Source organism: Tinamus guttatus, unplaced genomic scaffold, assembly GCF_059628265.1.
Source record: "Tinamus guttatus ecotype Peru unplaced genomic scaffold, ASM5962826v1 Tinamus_guttatus_pri_ptg000143l, whole genome shotgun sequence".
NCBI lineage: Eukaryota > Metazoa > Chordata > Aves > Tinamiformes > Tinamidae > Tinamus > Tinamus guttatus.
The window spans coordinates 667,352-685,047 of NW_028288677.1; the positions used below are offsets into that span (position 1 = coordinate 667,352).

Consider the following 17,696-nt stretch of genomic DNA (forward strand, 5'->3'; position numbering starts at 1 on the left):
AGCAGAGAAACACATGGATTCATTTTATTTCTAAAACAGCATTTATCTTCTCAAAACCCTTAAATCAGAGGACCAACACAGTGATCTCCAGAATGCTATTTAACCATGCTATGTATATATTTCATAGTATTTATATTTTTGTACCTGTGGGATATTTTATGAAGCTGCTAAGTTGGAATGGCCAACTCACTTAAGTTCCCAGAAGCATACAAGACTGTTATAAAGCCAGAAGAGACAGAAAAAAGGACATTATAAGATAGACAGCTGTTGGAACAAAAGAATGAACAGTGAATAGAAGTCAAACTTGTCAAAAAATCTAAGGGACTCAGGAGTCACAAACCACAAAAAAAAAACGTTTCTAATTGCCTAAAGTCATCTCTGCAAGCAGACACTCTGGCTCCAGAACACTTAAGCACTTTTGAACATTTCAAAATTATCCCTTCTTGAGGCAGGTACATCTAGAGAAACTGAGCATTAATGGATGGTACGTGCTTAGAAAGCTAGTGGAAAAGACAGCTTCAGTCATAGGGCTGCACCCAAAGCTGGGTAAAACACTCTGTGAAATGTTTTGATTCCTTTTATGAAAAAAGAAACAAATGGAAAATGAAAAAGAACAAGGAGAGCCACAAAGAGACCCGCTATGAGGAAGAATTTTGTAGCTTCTCACCTTCTAGATACTCTTCTGACCACTTCTCCAGAGGCTGATGACCTGTGAAATCTGGAAGTATCCAAAAACAGCTGTCCAGAAAGGTGAGCCACAGAAAACGCCAGTTCTGGCATGCATGGCAGGGAAGCCATCTACTGGGAGAAGGGAGGAAATTCCCTGGATGCACCTTCGGAAAACAACAACAAAACAAAATTTAAAAAGAAGGCAAATAAGGATTATCTTCTTTCAAGCACTGTCTTATTAAAATAAAAATACAACAAAGATGTACACCTGCATTCCATCAACATAGCCTTCTAAATGGTTCATCTCATCACAGCAAAAAGTGCATCTCTAAAGGAAACAGCTATAGCTCAGTGGTGTAAAATCAGCTCAGATGTGGCAAACATTTCCTGCTATGTTTCTTGGTTTGTTTGTTTGTTTTTGGACATTTTTAAATTTCAAAAGCTACAAGAAGCTTCAATAACATTTGAATTTCCACTTCCTCACAGCCTTTTTTTCTCCATCAGTTCTTTTGCTGAAACTTCAAGTGATAGACTATAGAGGAAGGTTTGGGGGAGGTAGGGTGGGGAGAGAGGACAGACTTCCCAGTGACAGAACTAACCTCATTTATTTTCAGTGCTACAGAGACATGGAAGTGTTTTTAAATACTGCTGGATTCATTGGTTTTGAAAGAAAGGGAGAAAGCCCTGCCAGGGCCAGGCACAAAGAGGCCCCAGGTGGCTAAACGAAAGGCCATAAGGCTCCCCTGGGGCCCCCAGTGCACACAGAGGCACTGGGGGGCCGCGTGGAGGCCAGCAAGGTCCCTCCAGGCCCATGTGCACATGGCCAGGGGGCCCTAGGTGCCTTCATGAAGCCCTCCCGGGCCTCCGTGGGCAGCAACAAGTGGCATTTCCTCTTTCTGTCCAGGGAGGGCTGTTTGTCACCAGAGAGATAAAGTTCCAGGGCAGGGAAAAAGTGTTATCGGGATACATGCTGCATGCTGTGCCACTCTGGACAGACTCCTTAGGAAATCTATTTTGAGGCCTGTCACCCCTACTGCCATTAAAACCAAGTTCAGTTAAGAGGATGAAAATAAATTTAATCTTGTTGAGCAGAAGTGGCTGGAGGGAACCCGCAGAGCCGATACTAGAAAACAAAGGTGGTTTCTTTACACTGCCCATGATAGTGCTTCACTCCACCATCTCCTCAACATTCCTGAGGCCTTTTGGTTCTCTCTTCCTTCTATCCGCCCATTCTGCAGCAGCCACAACTGGTGCTTTTCATGGAATAGAATGCACAGAAGCTTAACAGCCTAGCCAAAAAAGCTGCTGCAGAATTCAACTTGTACTAATGCACATCCATGCTACATTATGTCAGTGCATTTTCTCACCCTTACTACTACTGGCTCACCAGGGAACCTTGGAAGACCAGTGGTCTCCCCAGGAGTCTATCCAACGGGCACAGACAACTTGAGACTCAGAAGGTTTTAACATGAAATCAAACCATTGCAGGATTAAGGCCTAGAGAATTTAGCTCTGGAAGTATGAGGCAAGCTACTAGGCTTGGAAATAGCGTGTCTACACTAAACTTAATTTATCTTCTCATTTCACAAACAACATGTTTCTTCTACTGTATTTATTTCAAACATTCATTCACGCTGTGCATAATATTTCAATCATTTTGAAATATATTTACCCTCCTGCCGGCAAATGAATAAGGCATCCTGCTGACTGCTGGAGAGAGGGCCATGAATTGAAATAACTGCTTTTAGTAAACTGAGCTGTCTCCACAAAATCTTTGCTAGTAATGGGGTAGAGAAAGGCACTCCTAAGTAATAATGCAAACTCTGGCAAACTGTTTAGATACTCATACTGACTCGCACTGTAGGAATGTAGCAGACGGCTGCTAAGCAGCACGCAGCAAGGGCCTGGGTAGCTCCTGCGCGCACGCACGTCTTGTAAACCCAGCCACGCACCCATAAACAAGTCAGCAGTGCACAAAGCGCCCGTATGAGCGAGCGCAGCTGAGGTGTCGCAGCCGCCTCGCTCTCTGCCAGAGCAGAGCCGCGTGGTTACACTCACGTGGACTCAGCTGGGAAGGGACAGGGCAAGTTCCTACACCCTCCCACGAAGCTGTGCCGCTTACCGTTGCAGCCCAAGGGATGCTGCCACTAACCCCAAATCAAGCATAACCCTGCGACAGTTTTGTTGGAAACAAGAGTGAGGAGGTTCAAGCCTTCTCTCCACGGCTGCTAGAATATACAGTATGTCTCCTGAGGCCAAGTTGACATTCCTGTGGTGGGAGCATCTGCCTGGGGAAGCAAACGACTTGAATGAACTGCGCTGCACAAGGAAGAAATAAACCCCCCTGCTCCAGGGAGCTGAAGGAGCAAGGGGAAGCTGGAGATTAGAGCCTCACTTCCCACTGCAATCTGCAGACTGCATCACTAATTAGCGTTCATCACGAAGCGCCGGGGCCTTCGCCCTCCTGCATGACTGTGTCCCAGGCAAGCTCGGCAGCCCCCGTGACAACACACTGCCAAAATGAAGATGCTGAAAACCACACAGGAGCCTCAGACTGATCCGAGAGCTCCACCAGTGTCTTCTGTCTTGTTGCCGCTGGATGGCAGCCCTTACCTCCGGATGGACCCAGCTTCCACCTCGCATCTCAGGCAGCAACCCTCAACTTGACATTGGCAGTGCAGCAAACCTAACAGTGCGAGCTACGGCAACGCCGAAACAGCAAAGCAAAAATTTATTGGGACTGCTCCTTGTTTTATGACACGGAGCTTAATGCATTTAGTGACTTGTTTTTGGCACGAGCTCTGCTAGCTGGGTATATTTAGCCACTTCACTGAAGTGTTGGGAGAGTTAACTCACTGCAGTGAATTCAGAGGTGGGATGTAAGTGGGCGGTTGGGGGCTGTAAACATCATGTCTGCAGTGGCATCTAAGGCACCCTTAACAGTCTGAAGTAGGAGGGGTGGGTTAGCAGCACTGAGCTGGGTCTGGGGAGACCTATATTCCATTTGCAACTCTGCTCTGCAACTTCAAGCCAGGCACATTCCCCTTGCAGAGCCTCAGTTTCCCCAGATGTTTAAAAAAAAAAAAAAAAAAAAACAGGCCACCTTGGGAAAATCGAGTTCTAGTTCATTGGTTTTGCAACTGTGCCCAAAAGCACCTGTTCAGCTGAAGCCCCCTCTGATTTCAAAGTGTTTTTGCTATCTTGCAGAGCCTACAAAAACCTCACACAAAGGGCCTGCAGCCACCGCTGCAATGTCTGCAAACCACGGCATCACCTGACAGCGTCTAGCAGCCCAAATTTATGGCTCTTCATGGCATATAGCTTACAAACACAACAAGAGGGGCCCCAAATGAATAAACCCTACAGGGTTACTGCTGTAGCTACAAGCAGACTTCTACCAAAGCCCTGAGAGGTTTCCCACACGCTCCCACCGCTGCCACAGCCCCACCAACCTCACAGCGTGCCCTTGGGCACATCGTTAACGCTGAGAACTGGCGCCTAACCCCCAACTCAGCACACCGCACACCCTTCCAAGGGCAGAAGGGGCACTGCAACCCCAGAGGGGGCTCCCCACGATACCTGAGGGCACCTGGCTGCCAGGGAGAGAGAAAATTGGTGAAAAACCCCACAGACGGCAGGAAAAACAACAACCCACCCCAGGCCGCGCAATGAGGCGACCGATCACCTCAGGGCGCGGCGACTTTTACCTCAGGGCGGCGCGAAACACGCGCACGCGGAGAGGCACCACCCCCCGCCCCTTGCAGCCAATCACGTGAGGCCGCGTGCCGGGCTCCCCCAATCACGTGCGGCCGCGTGCCGGGGCCCAGCCAATCACGCGCCGCACCGCCGCCACGTGTGGGGCACCCCCCTCTCACGTGCGCGGCACCCCTCAATCACGTGCGCCGGGAGCCCATTTTAAGGAAAAGATCAAAAAAATAAGGAAAAGGCCCCCAAAACGCCCTTTTTTTTTGCAGTTTCTGGAAAGGGAGAAGCAGCATCTTTGTGCAGAAAAGCAGCACACAAAATCCGGGACAAATCCTGGGTGAATAACAGCTCTCCAGAGCCGAACAGCCAAATTCTCAGTGATTTCCGTGAAAACGGTTTCCCTGTTGAGGTTTCGCTCCTGAACTTCCACAGGGAGCGGGTTTTCTGCCGTCCCTGCTGGCTCACAGTGCACAGTCATGTGATCCCGACCATCTGGTTTATAAAGTTTCCGATATAAGCCTAAAATACTTGCATTGGGAAAAGCAAAAACTCATGACCTTCTATCTTCAAGATACTTGAATATCTTTCGAGCTGGGCAGTCCAAAACGGGTGTTTCTGCGATCGCTGGTTGTTTTCCAAGGTGTGTTTTCACCAAGGATCCTCCTGGCCAAGCTTTGCCGTCAAAATCGCCTTGTAGATTTGGCCTGAAGTCGGTTTTTGGCGAACTCGGTCTTCGGATTTTCCTTCCGATCCTGGCAGCTGGGCAGGCACGTTGTGTTAAAAAGGCAAATACTCGCTATTTCTGTGGATGAGGCACAGCCGGGATGAATCCGGATCATGCTACAGTGAAAACCAGTAGAGATAAGAAGCAAAACACTCTTACGACACGAAAAACACAGGCCCCAGCGACACCGATTTGCTGCAATAGGAGGTCAATATTATTTTATAGCCATGCCAAGCGTCACTGCTTCTTTATTTTCCTTTTAGCCAAGTTCAATTTAAATTTAAAGTTCCTGCGTTATCAACAAGTCTGAGAGAGGAGGGAGAGAGTGGGACACTGTGATGCCTCGAAGGAAACCACCATTTATTTGTCACATTTTTTTACATCATACTCCTCATACAACAGTTTAATTGTAACAATACATTTAAAAAAAAAACACCAAGATTACTTGCAAAATTATATATATTTTAATATCCAAAACGTACATTGCATATATATAGTAGCAAAAGCCCCAGTTCTGTGGGTAATTTCTTCATACTTCTTATTTTTGCGATTATTGCAGTAATGTTACTTAGAAACACCCCAAAAGCACTAAGCCCTAAACTGATTAGCTCAATATTTTTTTTTCCTTTCTGTTAAATAACGGCATCAGTGCTTCTGTTTAAAGTTATAAGCAGACTATAATGTCCTGGTTTTAGGCTCTCGTGCTGCAATTGGAGGCACGTAGACCAAACCCGGCACCCACGCGCAGGCCCAGAGGTTACGTCTAGACGAGACGTTTGCGATCCTGTTAATTGGTTCCCGGTTAAAAAAGTGAATTAAAGGGTTGTACATGTAAGCCTGACCCCCACCCCATAGACATCTGTTCCAAAAACACAAATGTTTGTGGTTTTTCCCTTCTGTTCGTGGCGCTAAACCACCATTTGCAGCTCACCAAATCAACAGCTGCCAAATTCAGACGTCTGAAAACTCTAAAATGTTTAAAATTTAAGTTAAATGTTTAAAATTTACGTGTAAACCCTTAGTGATAAGTTTGCAGAAGCAGACAGATACTTCCAAAGTTTTCAAATCTGATGAAAAATAATCCCTGAATATTGCAAACGTTGCTTTAAGATGGTGATGCCTGTTCCTGCTCAGCTTTAATGCAAACATATTAGCCAAATGGAGTTAATTTGCAGACAGTTTTGACAGGCTAATACAAGAAAAATCTCTATTGTCGACAAACGCAGAGAAGTCTGGAAGGTTTCTGGCTAGTTTTGGGGTCAGGTAGGGATCCAATTGCAGCACGGAGGCTATCTCCAACAGATACATTACTCATGTCTAATTTTTTTAATTTTTTCTTTTTTAGTAAAAAGTACAAAGCTACAGCCCAAATGTACAGATTGAAAAGATGTACAAATTACATTAAAAACAAAACAAAAACAACCCACAAACAACTGAGCTGATAGTAACAAAAAAACAAACCTGCATTTGTGACCGAGGTCAACTCGTTTTATTTAATCTTTCTTTTAATACTGTGAGATATAGGGAAAAAAAAATAACTCTGCATAACTTATACAGTAATTTGCCTTCTGATTTGTTGACCCTTTGGATGACGGTCTGACAAACGCACAGCGTTCGCGAATCGGTAGCACTTAGCGATCCCTTTAGCCCTTGGCAGAGCTCAAGGACCTGCTGTCATTTATTTTACTTCACTTCTGCTTTCAAGGAATGTCCTGACATTAGGTTACTTTATTTCGTCTGGTCTCTGATGTGTCTGGAGTTAATACACAGTCTAAAGAAGTTGTACAGTCTAGAAAACTTCCTTCAATGCCCTTCTTAAAATATACATGTACATATATATATATATATATATGAATATATATATATTTAATTTCCAGTTGGGTGAAACTCCTCGTTTGCCTTAAAGCTAAGATTCCAGTTGCAGTCCCCTGCAGCCCAAGGTCCTCCTGACTTAATGGTCAAATTGCCTACCCTCTCCAAAGCGAGAAACAAACCCATGTAGTCATCTTTTCCTACGACCCACAGTTGGATCTATGTCTTCTAAGAAGCCTTTGAATTCTTAAAAATTCTGTGATCGAAACGCTAATAATCATTCCAAGTCGTGGTGAACAATCTTCATGGTCAGCTCCTACAGAGGGCATAAGCATTAAAAACCCAAAGAAAAGGCAGAGTACTGGCCCAAAGAAGCATCCATCTCTCAGCTGAAGACACAAGAGACAAAGTTACAAAAGTTAAAGGTTTGATCCAGGAATAACCAATATCCAGTTTTAACTATCCCCCAGGAAGGCCACAGTTATCCATTAAGGGTCCCGGAAAAAAATAACAGCAAATAAAAATCCCAGAAGTAAAGAAGGTGTCCAACCAAACTGATAAGGCCCCTTGAAGATAAAAGCATCTAGTAATAGGTGCCCAAGTGTGGTGATACGTGGGCGTTGGGATGGCGAGGGACGTTGGGGTTTGGGTAGATGCTTCCAGTAGGGGAGGTCCAATAAGGGGAGGCTGCTCCGAAGAAACTGGACGATGTGACGGGCATGGAGGAGGGGTGCGGGGGTACAAAGTTCACCTTCTGCTGGTGGGCATGGTAGGAAGGCATGTAGGAGAGATCCGACGGATACTTGTACATGGAAGATTCGGTGGGATGAGGCTGAAGAGCCTGGGCGATGCCATGGAAGTCAAATTTGTAGGCATACCTCTTGCCGTGCACCTTGGTCATGATGTTCTTATCGTAGTAGTATCGCAGCGCCCGGCTCAGCTTGTCGTAATTCATGTTGGGCTTGCTCTTGCGTTCCCCCCAGCGCCGGGCCACCTCGTCAGGGTCCGTCATCTTGAACTCCCCGTTGGTGCCTTCCCACGTGATGCAGCTGGCGTTGGAACTGTCCGAGAGCAGCTCGAGGAGGAACTGCCACAGCTGGATCTGCCCGCTCCCTGCAAGGAGCAAGAGGAGAGGAAATGACACCGTGCTTCCTGCCCGAAAGCAAGGACAAAGGCAGGAAACAGAAGGACTATCTCGATCCGCACTGGGAACGGCTCCTTGAAGCCTTCGCAACTCTTACGTAGGAATGGATAAACTATTCCCAGCAAACAAGTTAGTCAACCCTTTGTTCTGTTTATGAGTTGGAGGTCAGATTAGATTTCATAATGGTCGCCTTTGGCCTGAAAAATCTTCGGGCTGTTCATAAACAGGCTTTTTCCAAGCACACTGTTCTGCAAAGCTTTTCCCCAAATGGTTGACATGGTGTATTTTAACTCCTGCTTACTGTTTGCCATGGATATAGCCTCGGATACCTAGATACCTAGTTTCCTCTCCAGGATTATTTCTTCCCCAGACGGGGTGACTCCCAGTCTGTGGTTATACTATTAGCAAAGATAAAGAACCTTATTAGGGTCCCTCCTCACAAGCAGTCAAGCCCATTCCAGCAATAAACACTTCTATTTGCAATCAGTGTCAGTACCTACCTAGACAGTTTCTAATGATGTAGTCGTTCTTTTGAACAGCCCTGACTGCTTTGAGGACGGTGATTTTGTTCAGATAAAGACACTTTCCTCGTTTACGGTAAGGATTTTTGTGCTAAAATCCCTGGCCTAGCAGAGGACAACAGCTACTCATCTAGTACAGTGGAACAAGAAAGAACAGGAGAAGGAACCCCTCTGGAAACAAAGGATTGCCTTCAAAGTGGTGGTCTGAACTCACCTGGATTGGCAAGACGGCTACTAGTGGGCCCCAGGATTTGATAGGGATCTATAACAGCAACAATAAAAGAACAAAAGCGATTTTAACAAATGCTTCAGCAAAGATAAAGCAACAAAATCTTCACTATTAATTATTCTTGAAACCTGAGCAATTTTTCACTTTCTTTCTTTACTTGCACTGCTTCTTTTCCTAGCAGTCCTGGAACAGTCCTGTCGTCTCCCTTTTTTCTTTTTGAACAAACAACCACCAATTATTTAAGGAATCCAGAATGGCACCGTGGTTCTGGCACTGGCTGCAGAGTGGCCCATTTTCAAAGATATTAATCTTTCCTGGACCAACCTTCCACATTCTGTGTGTCAACAGGAACGTTGAGTTGCATGGAACAAACCATGTGTGTGAGAGCACAGCAGTAATAAATGAGAAGTGAATATATTCCTCCTAATAAAAAGAGCTCATGAGCAGATGGGATTTGCAAATTCACTTGTTAACAATTCAGTTTGCTCTCCAGTGAGGTCAATGAAATGCTCGCCCAACTCTCCTTCACTGAAGCCAACAGAGCATCAGAGAAATGAGAGTAACAGGACTTTTCTCAGTGGCTCCAATGAGGCCGAGTGTCTCTCGAAAACCCCACGGTACATTTGCTGGGAATGAATCCCTTCCCTTTCTGTGGGGCCTCTGCAGCCCTAATCTCCACCCTTCTCTTTGCTTCTCTCTGTTTCTGGTGATTTGGATCTCTAGCATTTGCTCGTGGATTGAATTGATGCCAAAAGAACCAACTCCCTAAAAAAAGGGGAAGAAAAGGATAGAAAGCAGCTGTGCAAAGCAGGGAAGGGGGTATTTAGCTTTCCAAAAGGCCCTCGGGAAGCAGGAAACACGACTGCTCGCTGCCCACCAGGGCTTGGCCCTGTTATTTGGGTTATTGCACGGATCAGGATGCAACGGAGGCACCGAGCAGCACAGTTACCTGGTTGGGGCCGTTGCTGCTCTGTCGTCTTGTTCACATTTTGCGTCCCTGCAACAGGAGGGCCTGGAAAAACAGAGAAAGGTCTTAGACGTGTGGGGGCAGAAAAGCAGGAATGAACAGAACAAGGAACAGAAAGCACACACCAAACAGGAATGAGACAGAGATTGGGATGGGAAATGTTTTCTCATCCTAAAAGCTGACGTTTTTGAGATTTCACTGGACACGTATTAAAAATCTCACTATAACATGAAAAAGCAAGTAGTCTAGGCAAGGAGAAATACTATGTAGATGTTTTACTCATTTTCCATCTTTTGTTATAACTTATTGTACATATTTACCTCCATGTTTCGAACAGAAAACTGGAAAAAGTAATTGTAAATTTTGACCTTCTTTCACACTGAAATGATTGTCAATGTCTTTTAGAAAGGGAACTTTTTTTTTTTTTGATCAACCCTTTTATGCGACACTTTGTTTTTATGCATTCAAACATTTCATTGAAAATATCACGGCCATTTCTCTAAATCAGGTCCATTAGTACCTGCTCCTCCTGGTCACATAATTCCTAATAGCAGAAAACTCCAAGAACAGTCCTCACATTCAGAGTTCACATGGTTCAGAAAGCTGCAGAGCGAATGAAATATAATCTGACCGCCGGGTTCTGCCACATTTATTCAAACCCTGTAGTATCTTGCTGAGATACCCCATGACCCGGAGTGTATTCCGAGCTCGGAGACACAATAATAACATAAAACAACCCAAAAAGCTCCTGCGTGAGTGAAGCAGACTTCATTTGTAGCATCTTGCTTTCTTAAAAGTAGTAAGAAATCCTCAGCCTGCCCAAGCTGCCCTGGTTGTAAAAGGCCTTGTGTCAATGTTTTGCTTTTCATAATAAATTCTGGCTCTTTTAGTGACTGTCCCCAGCTCTTGCACCGTTCTGGCTCTCACAATGCAAGAGGGCTAAACCCCCAGCCTCATTTGGATCGTTCCTTGCGGAATTTGTGATCCCCGTTGGGACAACTGACATTTGGAGAGGCCAGAATTCATATTACTGCCCCATCCTGCATCGCAGGAGGGATCTAATGGCAAAAGAGAACAGGCATAGAGGGGTTCACATCAGCTCTTCCCACACAAACTCGCAAGAACCTCGCTTGGCTCCTTGACCCTGGCTTGCTGTTTTCTATATGGACTATATATGCACCGTATATGTGTCCTATTGCTCAAGAGGCAGCCACGCGTTTCGGGCCGCGCTGCTCCCCACGGAAAACGCGGCGGGCGCCGGCGCATTCCTCCGGCTCTGGGAAAGCCGCTCCGGCTTTGAAATCGCAGCCTCGGAAAGGAAAACAGAGCAGAGGCGAAGCGGGGAGGAGGGAAGAGGGGAAAGAGGGGGGAAAAGGCGCTCCTTGAATGCACCCGCTTTATTTTTATTGTATTTTTATTTGTGTGGATATACTTGGGTTTTTTAACAAGAAAACACAGGCCTGGGACACAAACCACAACGGGCACCCAGGGTTATGTGCCCGGGTGGCACCGCTCGGCGCTGGGCACCCATCGCGCGTTCCCCGTGTCCCCTTTGCAGCCCGGCGCTGCCTTTCGTTTCTCCCCTGGGATTTCTTGGGCTGTTAGGGAAGTGCTTTGTATTTTAGCAAGGGATGTTGAAAACTTTTCCAGATTGAGGGGGAAAAGCCCTCTCTACAAAGCAGCAGGATTAACTTGGATAATTTCCATTTTTCTCTGATTTTGGGTGTGTAGGGGGTTAGAAACTAGAGGAATAACTGCTACAAACAGGTTGGTTGATGGAGATGCATGGGTACGTTTGGAGAAAACAAACAGGGCATCGTCTGGAGAGATGATCCTCCTCCTCCAGATGGAGAAGCTTTGGCACAGAGGAGGACTCCGCTTTGCTCACGGTGTCCTAGCAAAAACGAGTGTCAAATGCAGCTCCCGAGGGTGTTAAGTGACACTGTTGCAATCCGGCCAGGTGTAGGTTGCTGTGGCCGCTTTCAAGGAGCAAATCCTGCTTCTCCAGCTGGATTTGGCTCAGGCCTCCCTTGCTCCAGGTTTAATGCACCTCAATGAGCCGCTTTTCCGCATCCCGACTGGATCAACGCTCCTTCCCTACCCCTCTAACGTGCAAGTTTCTCTTCTCTCTCCTAAACCCAAATCCAGAAGCTATTTCGGTTTTGTTTTCACAAGAATTCGTGCAACGTGAAGGAACCGCATGAGCCCTCGGGGCTTCCAGGCACGGACTCTGGAGCTGAACGGGTTTGAAGCAGGATGGAGAAGGCAGGCACCTATCCAGAGCATCGAGTTCCTGGGAAAACAGCGTCGTTCGTAGGGCCCGACGCCTCGAGGAGCCTCTGCAGAAGCGCAGGCAGCCCGTTAGTTCCAGGGAAAGTCTTATCTGTCAGGAAAACCACTTGGATTTTGCACCGAAACTTAGGCGGGCTATGGAAATTCAATTAAAAGATTTGGCCCCAGTCCTCTTCTGGTGTAAATCAGCAAATAGCTACAGTGAAGTTAGGGGCCAATTTATACTGGTTAAGGATCAGGTCCCTAAGCCTGTTTTGGACTTAAAAGGCCCAGTGGAACAAGAGCCCTGTGACAAATGTGTGTTCAATACAAAATGGAATTAAAGAGCACAAAATAAATCATCGATGCTTTCAAGAAATGCCATTCTGCAGCTGTCTGGTTTATGTCCAGAAATTCCCCCGCATGAATGTATACTCTATTATGAGGAAGGTAAAGGATATTAATAATGCTTTGCACTTTCACAGCACCTTTCAAGTAAGGATCTCACAGCTTTGCAAACATTCACACTCACGGCGCGCCTGGGAAGAAGGTTAAATAGCATTTTATTTATTTACAGGCAGCGGGGCACTTTTCTGAGGCTCGAGCTGCCTTTTCCACACAAAGTGCCTTTCCCGGCGTCGGAACAGGCCATGTAGCCTATCAAATCTGGATCCCCTGTCCCTGCTTGGAAACAGCCTGGGGTCAATAGCTGCTGAGGTTTAGGGAATCTTCTTTCCAGACGGGATTGGGCTTTTCGGATTTCAGGGATGCAGATGAGGCTGAAAATGTGAAACGGGCGACGGGATCGCTGGGATCCTTCCTGCTGAACGTGTTGTGGTTTGGGCAGCGAGGCCTCCGTCTCCAGGAGGAGGAGAGCTCCTGGCTGGGTGGCTGGAATGTGAATTAGCTTCCCTAAATGGGGAAAGCAGAACCAGGTGTCCTGGGGGAGCCACACTCGTGATTAACCAAAGTGCTCACTGAGGGTCTAGTTTGTGGCAAGCAGTCGAGGGAAAGGAGGGCCGGGGACCTCGCTGCTTCTCCTAGCGGGCTGCGCGCGGCAGCACCATTCGGATATCTTGGAAAAGCCCCAGCGTGGGCACGCGGGAAGCCGGAGTCGCTCCCTATTTGCTTTGGGCCGCAGGCGACGGCCCCCAGTTGCGCGAGCGGGGCTGGAAAAGCATCCCCGGGGCCGAGCGGCCGGGGAGCTTCCTGATCCGCGTCCCCCTGCCCTTACGGAGCCACGTTGGGAAGCGAAGGAGGAAGCACCCAGAGGGCTGGGGTTGCTGTTGCCTTTTTTAATATTGCCTGCACAAGCCCCGACGTACGTGTCCTGAGAATCCCTCCCCAAGGCGCAGCCCCCCACGGACGTGCAGTTTTTGCAGCAGTTGCCCGTTTAACTCGTTCCCGAGGGGTAAATTTACCCCTGTCGTAGGAAAGAGCCCGCGCGTAACCTGCGCGCACGTGCGCGATAACGGCGCTCGCAGCGCACCCTGGGCAGAAAAAGCCCAGCTCTTTTGCTGGGAGAAAAGGAAGGATAATGGTTACTTAGAAAGTGCTCCAGACAAGCTGTCAGGTTGAATTCAGAGAACTGCAGTCTACTCTGGGACAGCGCTGGCTCGGCGGGCTCCCTTGTGAGTTGGGTTTCCTGCCTGCTCCAGCTCGAAGACAACGATTCTTTGTTTCCAGTTTTGCTGGTGAAAAAACACACGGCCGCCTCCGAAGAGGGTCAGGGAGAAAGCAGACAAAACACTAACTCTGGAATTTCAAAGGAAAACAATTAAAAAAAAAAAGAAAAAGAAAGGAAGGGAAAAAGCAAAACGCGAGCGCTGCAGCTACTGTGTCTCCTGCAATCGTAAATCCCGGCTTTGGCCACGCAGTTGCACCAAGAAACCTCCCCTCTTGCTGCTCCTGAGCTAAATATGGATAAGGGCTATTTCATCACCCAAATATCATCAGCAAACGCACAGGATACGAGTGGGGGGCTGCGGAGCAGGGCCTTTACGGACACACGAGCAGGTTTTGCTAGAACTGGGCAATATTTTTCCAGTGACAGCTTCTCAGATGTGAAAAACGGCCTTTTTTTTTTCCAGAGAGGAGGTTTATGCAGGAATGTGAGGCTCTTTTCCTGTGGGATCGGTGCTTACGCAATGGTGCTGCCCGGGTGTCTCTCTTGGCTCTCCCGCCAGCCCCCGTAGCCGTTGCTCCTGTCACCCACTTGCCACCAGGTTGGACAGGTTGGAGGGAGTAGCAAATTCTTGCTATTTTAGAAGAAACTGTTGGGGTAAGAGGAGGGGCTCATGTTGAGCCTGGGCTGCAAAAGAGCCTCTTGTTTCGGTGCCTACCGATTTCTTTCTCCTTTAATGCAAAGCACGGAAGCAAATCCCCCTTCTGCATCCACATTCACACACAACTCGCTTCCGTCTTTGCAGTCCCAGCTCCTGCCTCATCCTCCAGCCCGGGAGGATTTGGCCTTCAAAATGCTCTCGAATGTGAATAACTTCCCATTTCCCTATGGCGAGCTCCTGAAGTGCCACCATTCCGAAGCAAGCGAGCTAAAATCCCACGGGATCTTATGGTGCCGATAATGCGGCCTCGGAGGCTCCTCCCGTGTCTCCAGGATCTACAGCGGGACAGTCATTCCTCCAACCCGGCGCGGAAAAGGGAACAGACCATCTTTCCAGTGGAGCCCCGGGAGCGGGACACAAATCTTTCCATGCAGCAACGCGAGCAACCTCGTTTCGTTTCCCAGAAAACTGCGCCGCAGCCAGAAAATCCTGGTGATTTTCATTAGAGCAATTTCTTTCTCAAAGGCAGCTGAAGACAATTTGTACCAGTGACGCTAGAGACCGAACTCCTGAGTGTTTATGGGGCTGAGGAGCAAAGCAGCTCGGCCACGAACGAGTGCTCTGAACACCACAGAGGGACTCTACCTATGTGAGAGCAAAATGAGCATGTTTTGTGCACGCATTGCCTGAATTTACAGTCTTCAGTACTGCCATGAAAGCAGTTTAGGTCTCCCCAAACCACGTCGGGTCCTCGTGGCGCTCCTGGAGAGCTGGCACTGCAGAAGGGAAGGCAGAGGGAGGGTGGCTCGTCCTTTATTGGCACATGCTGAGCGCAGCACGTCCAGGAAAGACGCCCAACTGACACAAATCAAAGGCTGGGTTCGATCTGCTGAGCTAAAGAAACACTCTCAAGGGCAGTAAAAATGGGAGGGATGGGGGAGAAACACTTTTTCCCTCGAATTTCTATTTGTTTGAGTGACTCCAGGCCCAACTTGCCAAGATAAAGGGTATAAAAAAGCCTCGGAGGAGCACAGTTTTATCCACTGCACTTAATAAAAATTGCAGCTTTCTTCCCTTTATTTTTAGCAAGCACCTGGCCGGGGACAAAAAGAGCAAGTCGAGGATGTGCTCCTGTGTTTGAGGGCACGTGTGTCTGCTTTGTTCAATGAGCCCCTCACCAAGCTTTTATTAATTTTAAATAGATGACTGTGAGCAAGGAGGAGGCTGTCACAGAAGAGCCTCAGTGGCTTTGTGTCTGTAACGTGCTGTGTTTTAGCAACTAATGCCCGTCTCGGCCAAAAAGAACACTCTGAAAATCATTATTTTGCATCAATTTAAGGGTTTATATTCTTTCTGAGTCTAATAAACATGTTAAATTTGGGAAGCAACTGTTATTGGAAAAGTCAAAATGTTCCAAAATTAAAGGCTCGAAAAGATAAGTGCGGCCTTCTCCGCTCCTTGGAACTACCTGCCAGATTCAGGAATTGTTTCTGAAGACCTAAGTGGCCTTTATGGAATTTATTAGGAGAAAATTTTATCCTGCTGAACGACAGACTCACTTAGAAATACTGTCTCAGGCCTTGCTATATGGAGTGTCTGAGATTTCTGCTATTTCACATAAAATACAAAGCACGCAATCAGTTCACCAGGTCAGCTTCAAAATGACAAATCTGCATCTTAGGCAACAGTTTTGGATGGCAGAAGATACGTGGATATCGGGATGAACGTGGATTACTCCGTTTTAACCCCGTTGTCCATTCATAAGAGGCCATGACATTTTCATGCCAATGATATTAAAAGTCTACTTTTAACCCAATCGAAAACATACTGAGCACACAGGAAGCCAGGATATTAATGCAAGAAAAACTGACCTTCTTTGGTGGCGAGACGTGAGGAAGCCTCAGTGTGGGGTGGAGTATTGTAGACCAGCAACGAGCTGCCTGGAATTAAAAGAAAAGGAGTTATTGCAGTTTCACTGTAGTCTGCCACTTACTAGGATGCCAACAGCAAGCTTGGCAAGCAGTTGGGCTCGTGGTTGCCCGTGCTTATACAGCTACACTTGTCACAGCAGTGCCCAGATTACTGGGGCACGGACAGTATTAGAGGATGAGGAAGAAGCTTTGCCCTGTCTGCAGTGGAAATGTTCCTTTCGAAGCATTTCACCTTGATTCCCCTGCAAACGCCTCTGGAAGCGGCAGAGGAGGCCCCGGGAGCTCTCGGAAGCCGGCGTGTAATGCCCATTTCGTGGCTGTCTCGTTATACGTGTTTACCCTGCGCCTTCCCTACGCATCCCGTCCCCAGGAGGCTGTGTCCCACGTAGGGCACGTCACGGACCCGCTCCTGAGCAAAGCCCGGCGAGCTGGATATTCGGCACGTCCCCCTGCACGTCCCCAGAGCCTACGGCGGGAGCAAGGATACACCTTTTTGCTGGGACTACGATATTCAGTGATGAGGATCTTGTGACGAAGCCACACAGGCTCCTGTAATCCCCGTGATCCCAACCAGAACTAACCCCACGTGCCCCTCAGCAGTGTCACAGTGGGCCCTGGTGTCCTGCGAGAGCGCGGGATTAAGCCCTGCCTGCCGTAAGAGCCATTGCAGGTGTTGCCTTTTATTAGCCCTCTGTTTGTGTGGGTTTCTTTCCTTCCCCCCAACGCAAACGAGCCCGAGGACGTGCACGAAAGGTGGAAGGTGCTGGAAACACATGCTCAGAGCACTCGGGAGCATCCGGGTATCCGCAGGCAGCTCCTGCCCGCCGCCTCTCAGGTTCCTTTGCCGGAACGCCGAGCGCAGCCGGCCCCAGCCAGACAGGGCCGTGCTGGGGAATTCAGAAATGCAGTTTGCTATGACTAAATAGGCTGCAAATGCCTGGTTGCCCTGGCTGGCTAAGGAGAAGGGGGCAGGGTGGCGAGGGGAGCACGCCTGGAAGATCAACCTACAGCTACTTGATGCGAAAAAATGCGGCCCGGGCCGCTGCAAAGGGATGGCGCCTCCCCCAGTTTAATTGCTAAAAGTTCTCACCTTTGCCCGCCAGTCTGAGGTTTCTGGTGGGAACACCACAGAAAAGGAAATGTGTTTCCTATTAAGGGTTTGCAATGAAGAAGGAAAAGAGAGCAAGCCAGCGAGACAGCTCAGGACAGAGGGAAGCAGACAGACGGAGGCCAGGCTGCTCCCTCCCTCGCTCTGCTCATTCTTGGGCAAAACGCTGGCGGAGATGAATTTTCTTGTTGTTCTTATTCCCCCTGCTGCCCCCCACGGGGTCAGGGAGAGCAGAGATAAAATCGGCGCTTTCTGGAAACACTGGGATCGGTAATTAAGCGCAAGGTTATTCTCCAGTAATTAATACCAAACACGTTATGTAGGGTGCTC

At 47.9% G+C, this 17,696-nt stretch overlaps 1 protein-coding gene across 2 annotated transcripts in view; it reads right to left on the minus strand.

Annotated features, from left to right (window-relative positions):
- Positions 1-6,409: 6,409 nt before the first annotated feature.
- FLI1 (Fli-1 proto-oncogene, ETS transcription factor) overlaps positions 6,410-17,696 on the minus strand; it is a 43,470-nt gene continuing 32,183 nt past the window's right edge. For both annotated transcript variants that reach the window (XM_010219714.2, XM_010219715.2), the window contains 4 exons: positions 16,199-16,267; positions 9,754-9,816; positions 8,790-8,837; positions 6,410-8,023 (listed from right to left, as the gene is read on the minus strand). In XM_010219714.2, coding sequence (XP_010218016.1) covers positions 7,494-8,023; positions 8,790-8,837; positions 9,754-9,816; positions 16,199-16,267 — 710 coding nt within the window. In that variant the 3' untranslated portion in view covers positions 6,410-7,493. The remainder of the gene's footprint in view (positions 8,024-8,789; positions 8,838-9,753; positions 9,817-16,198; positions 16,268-17,696) is intronic.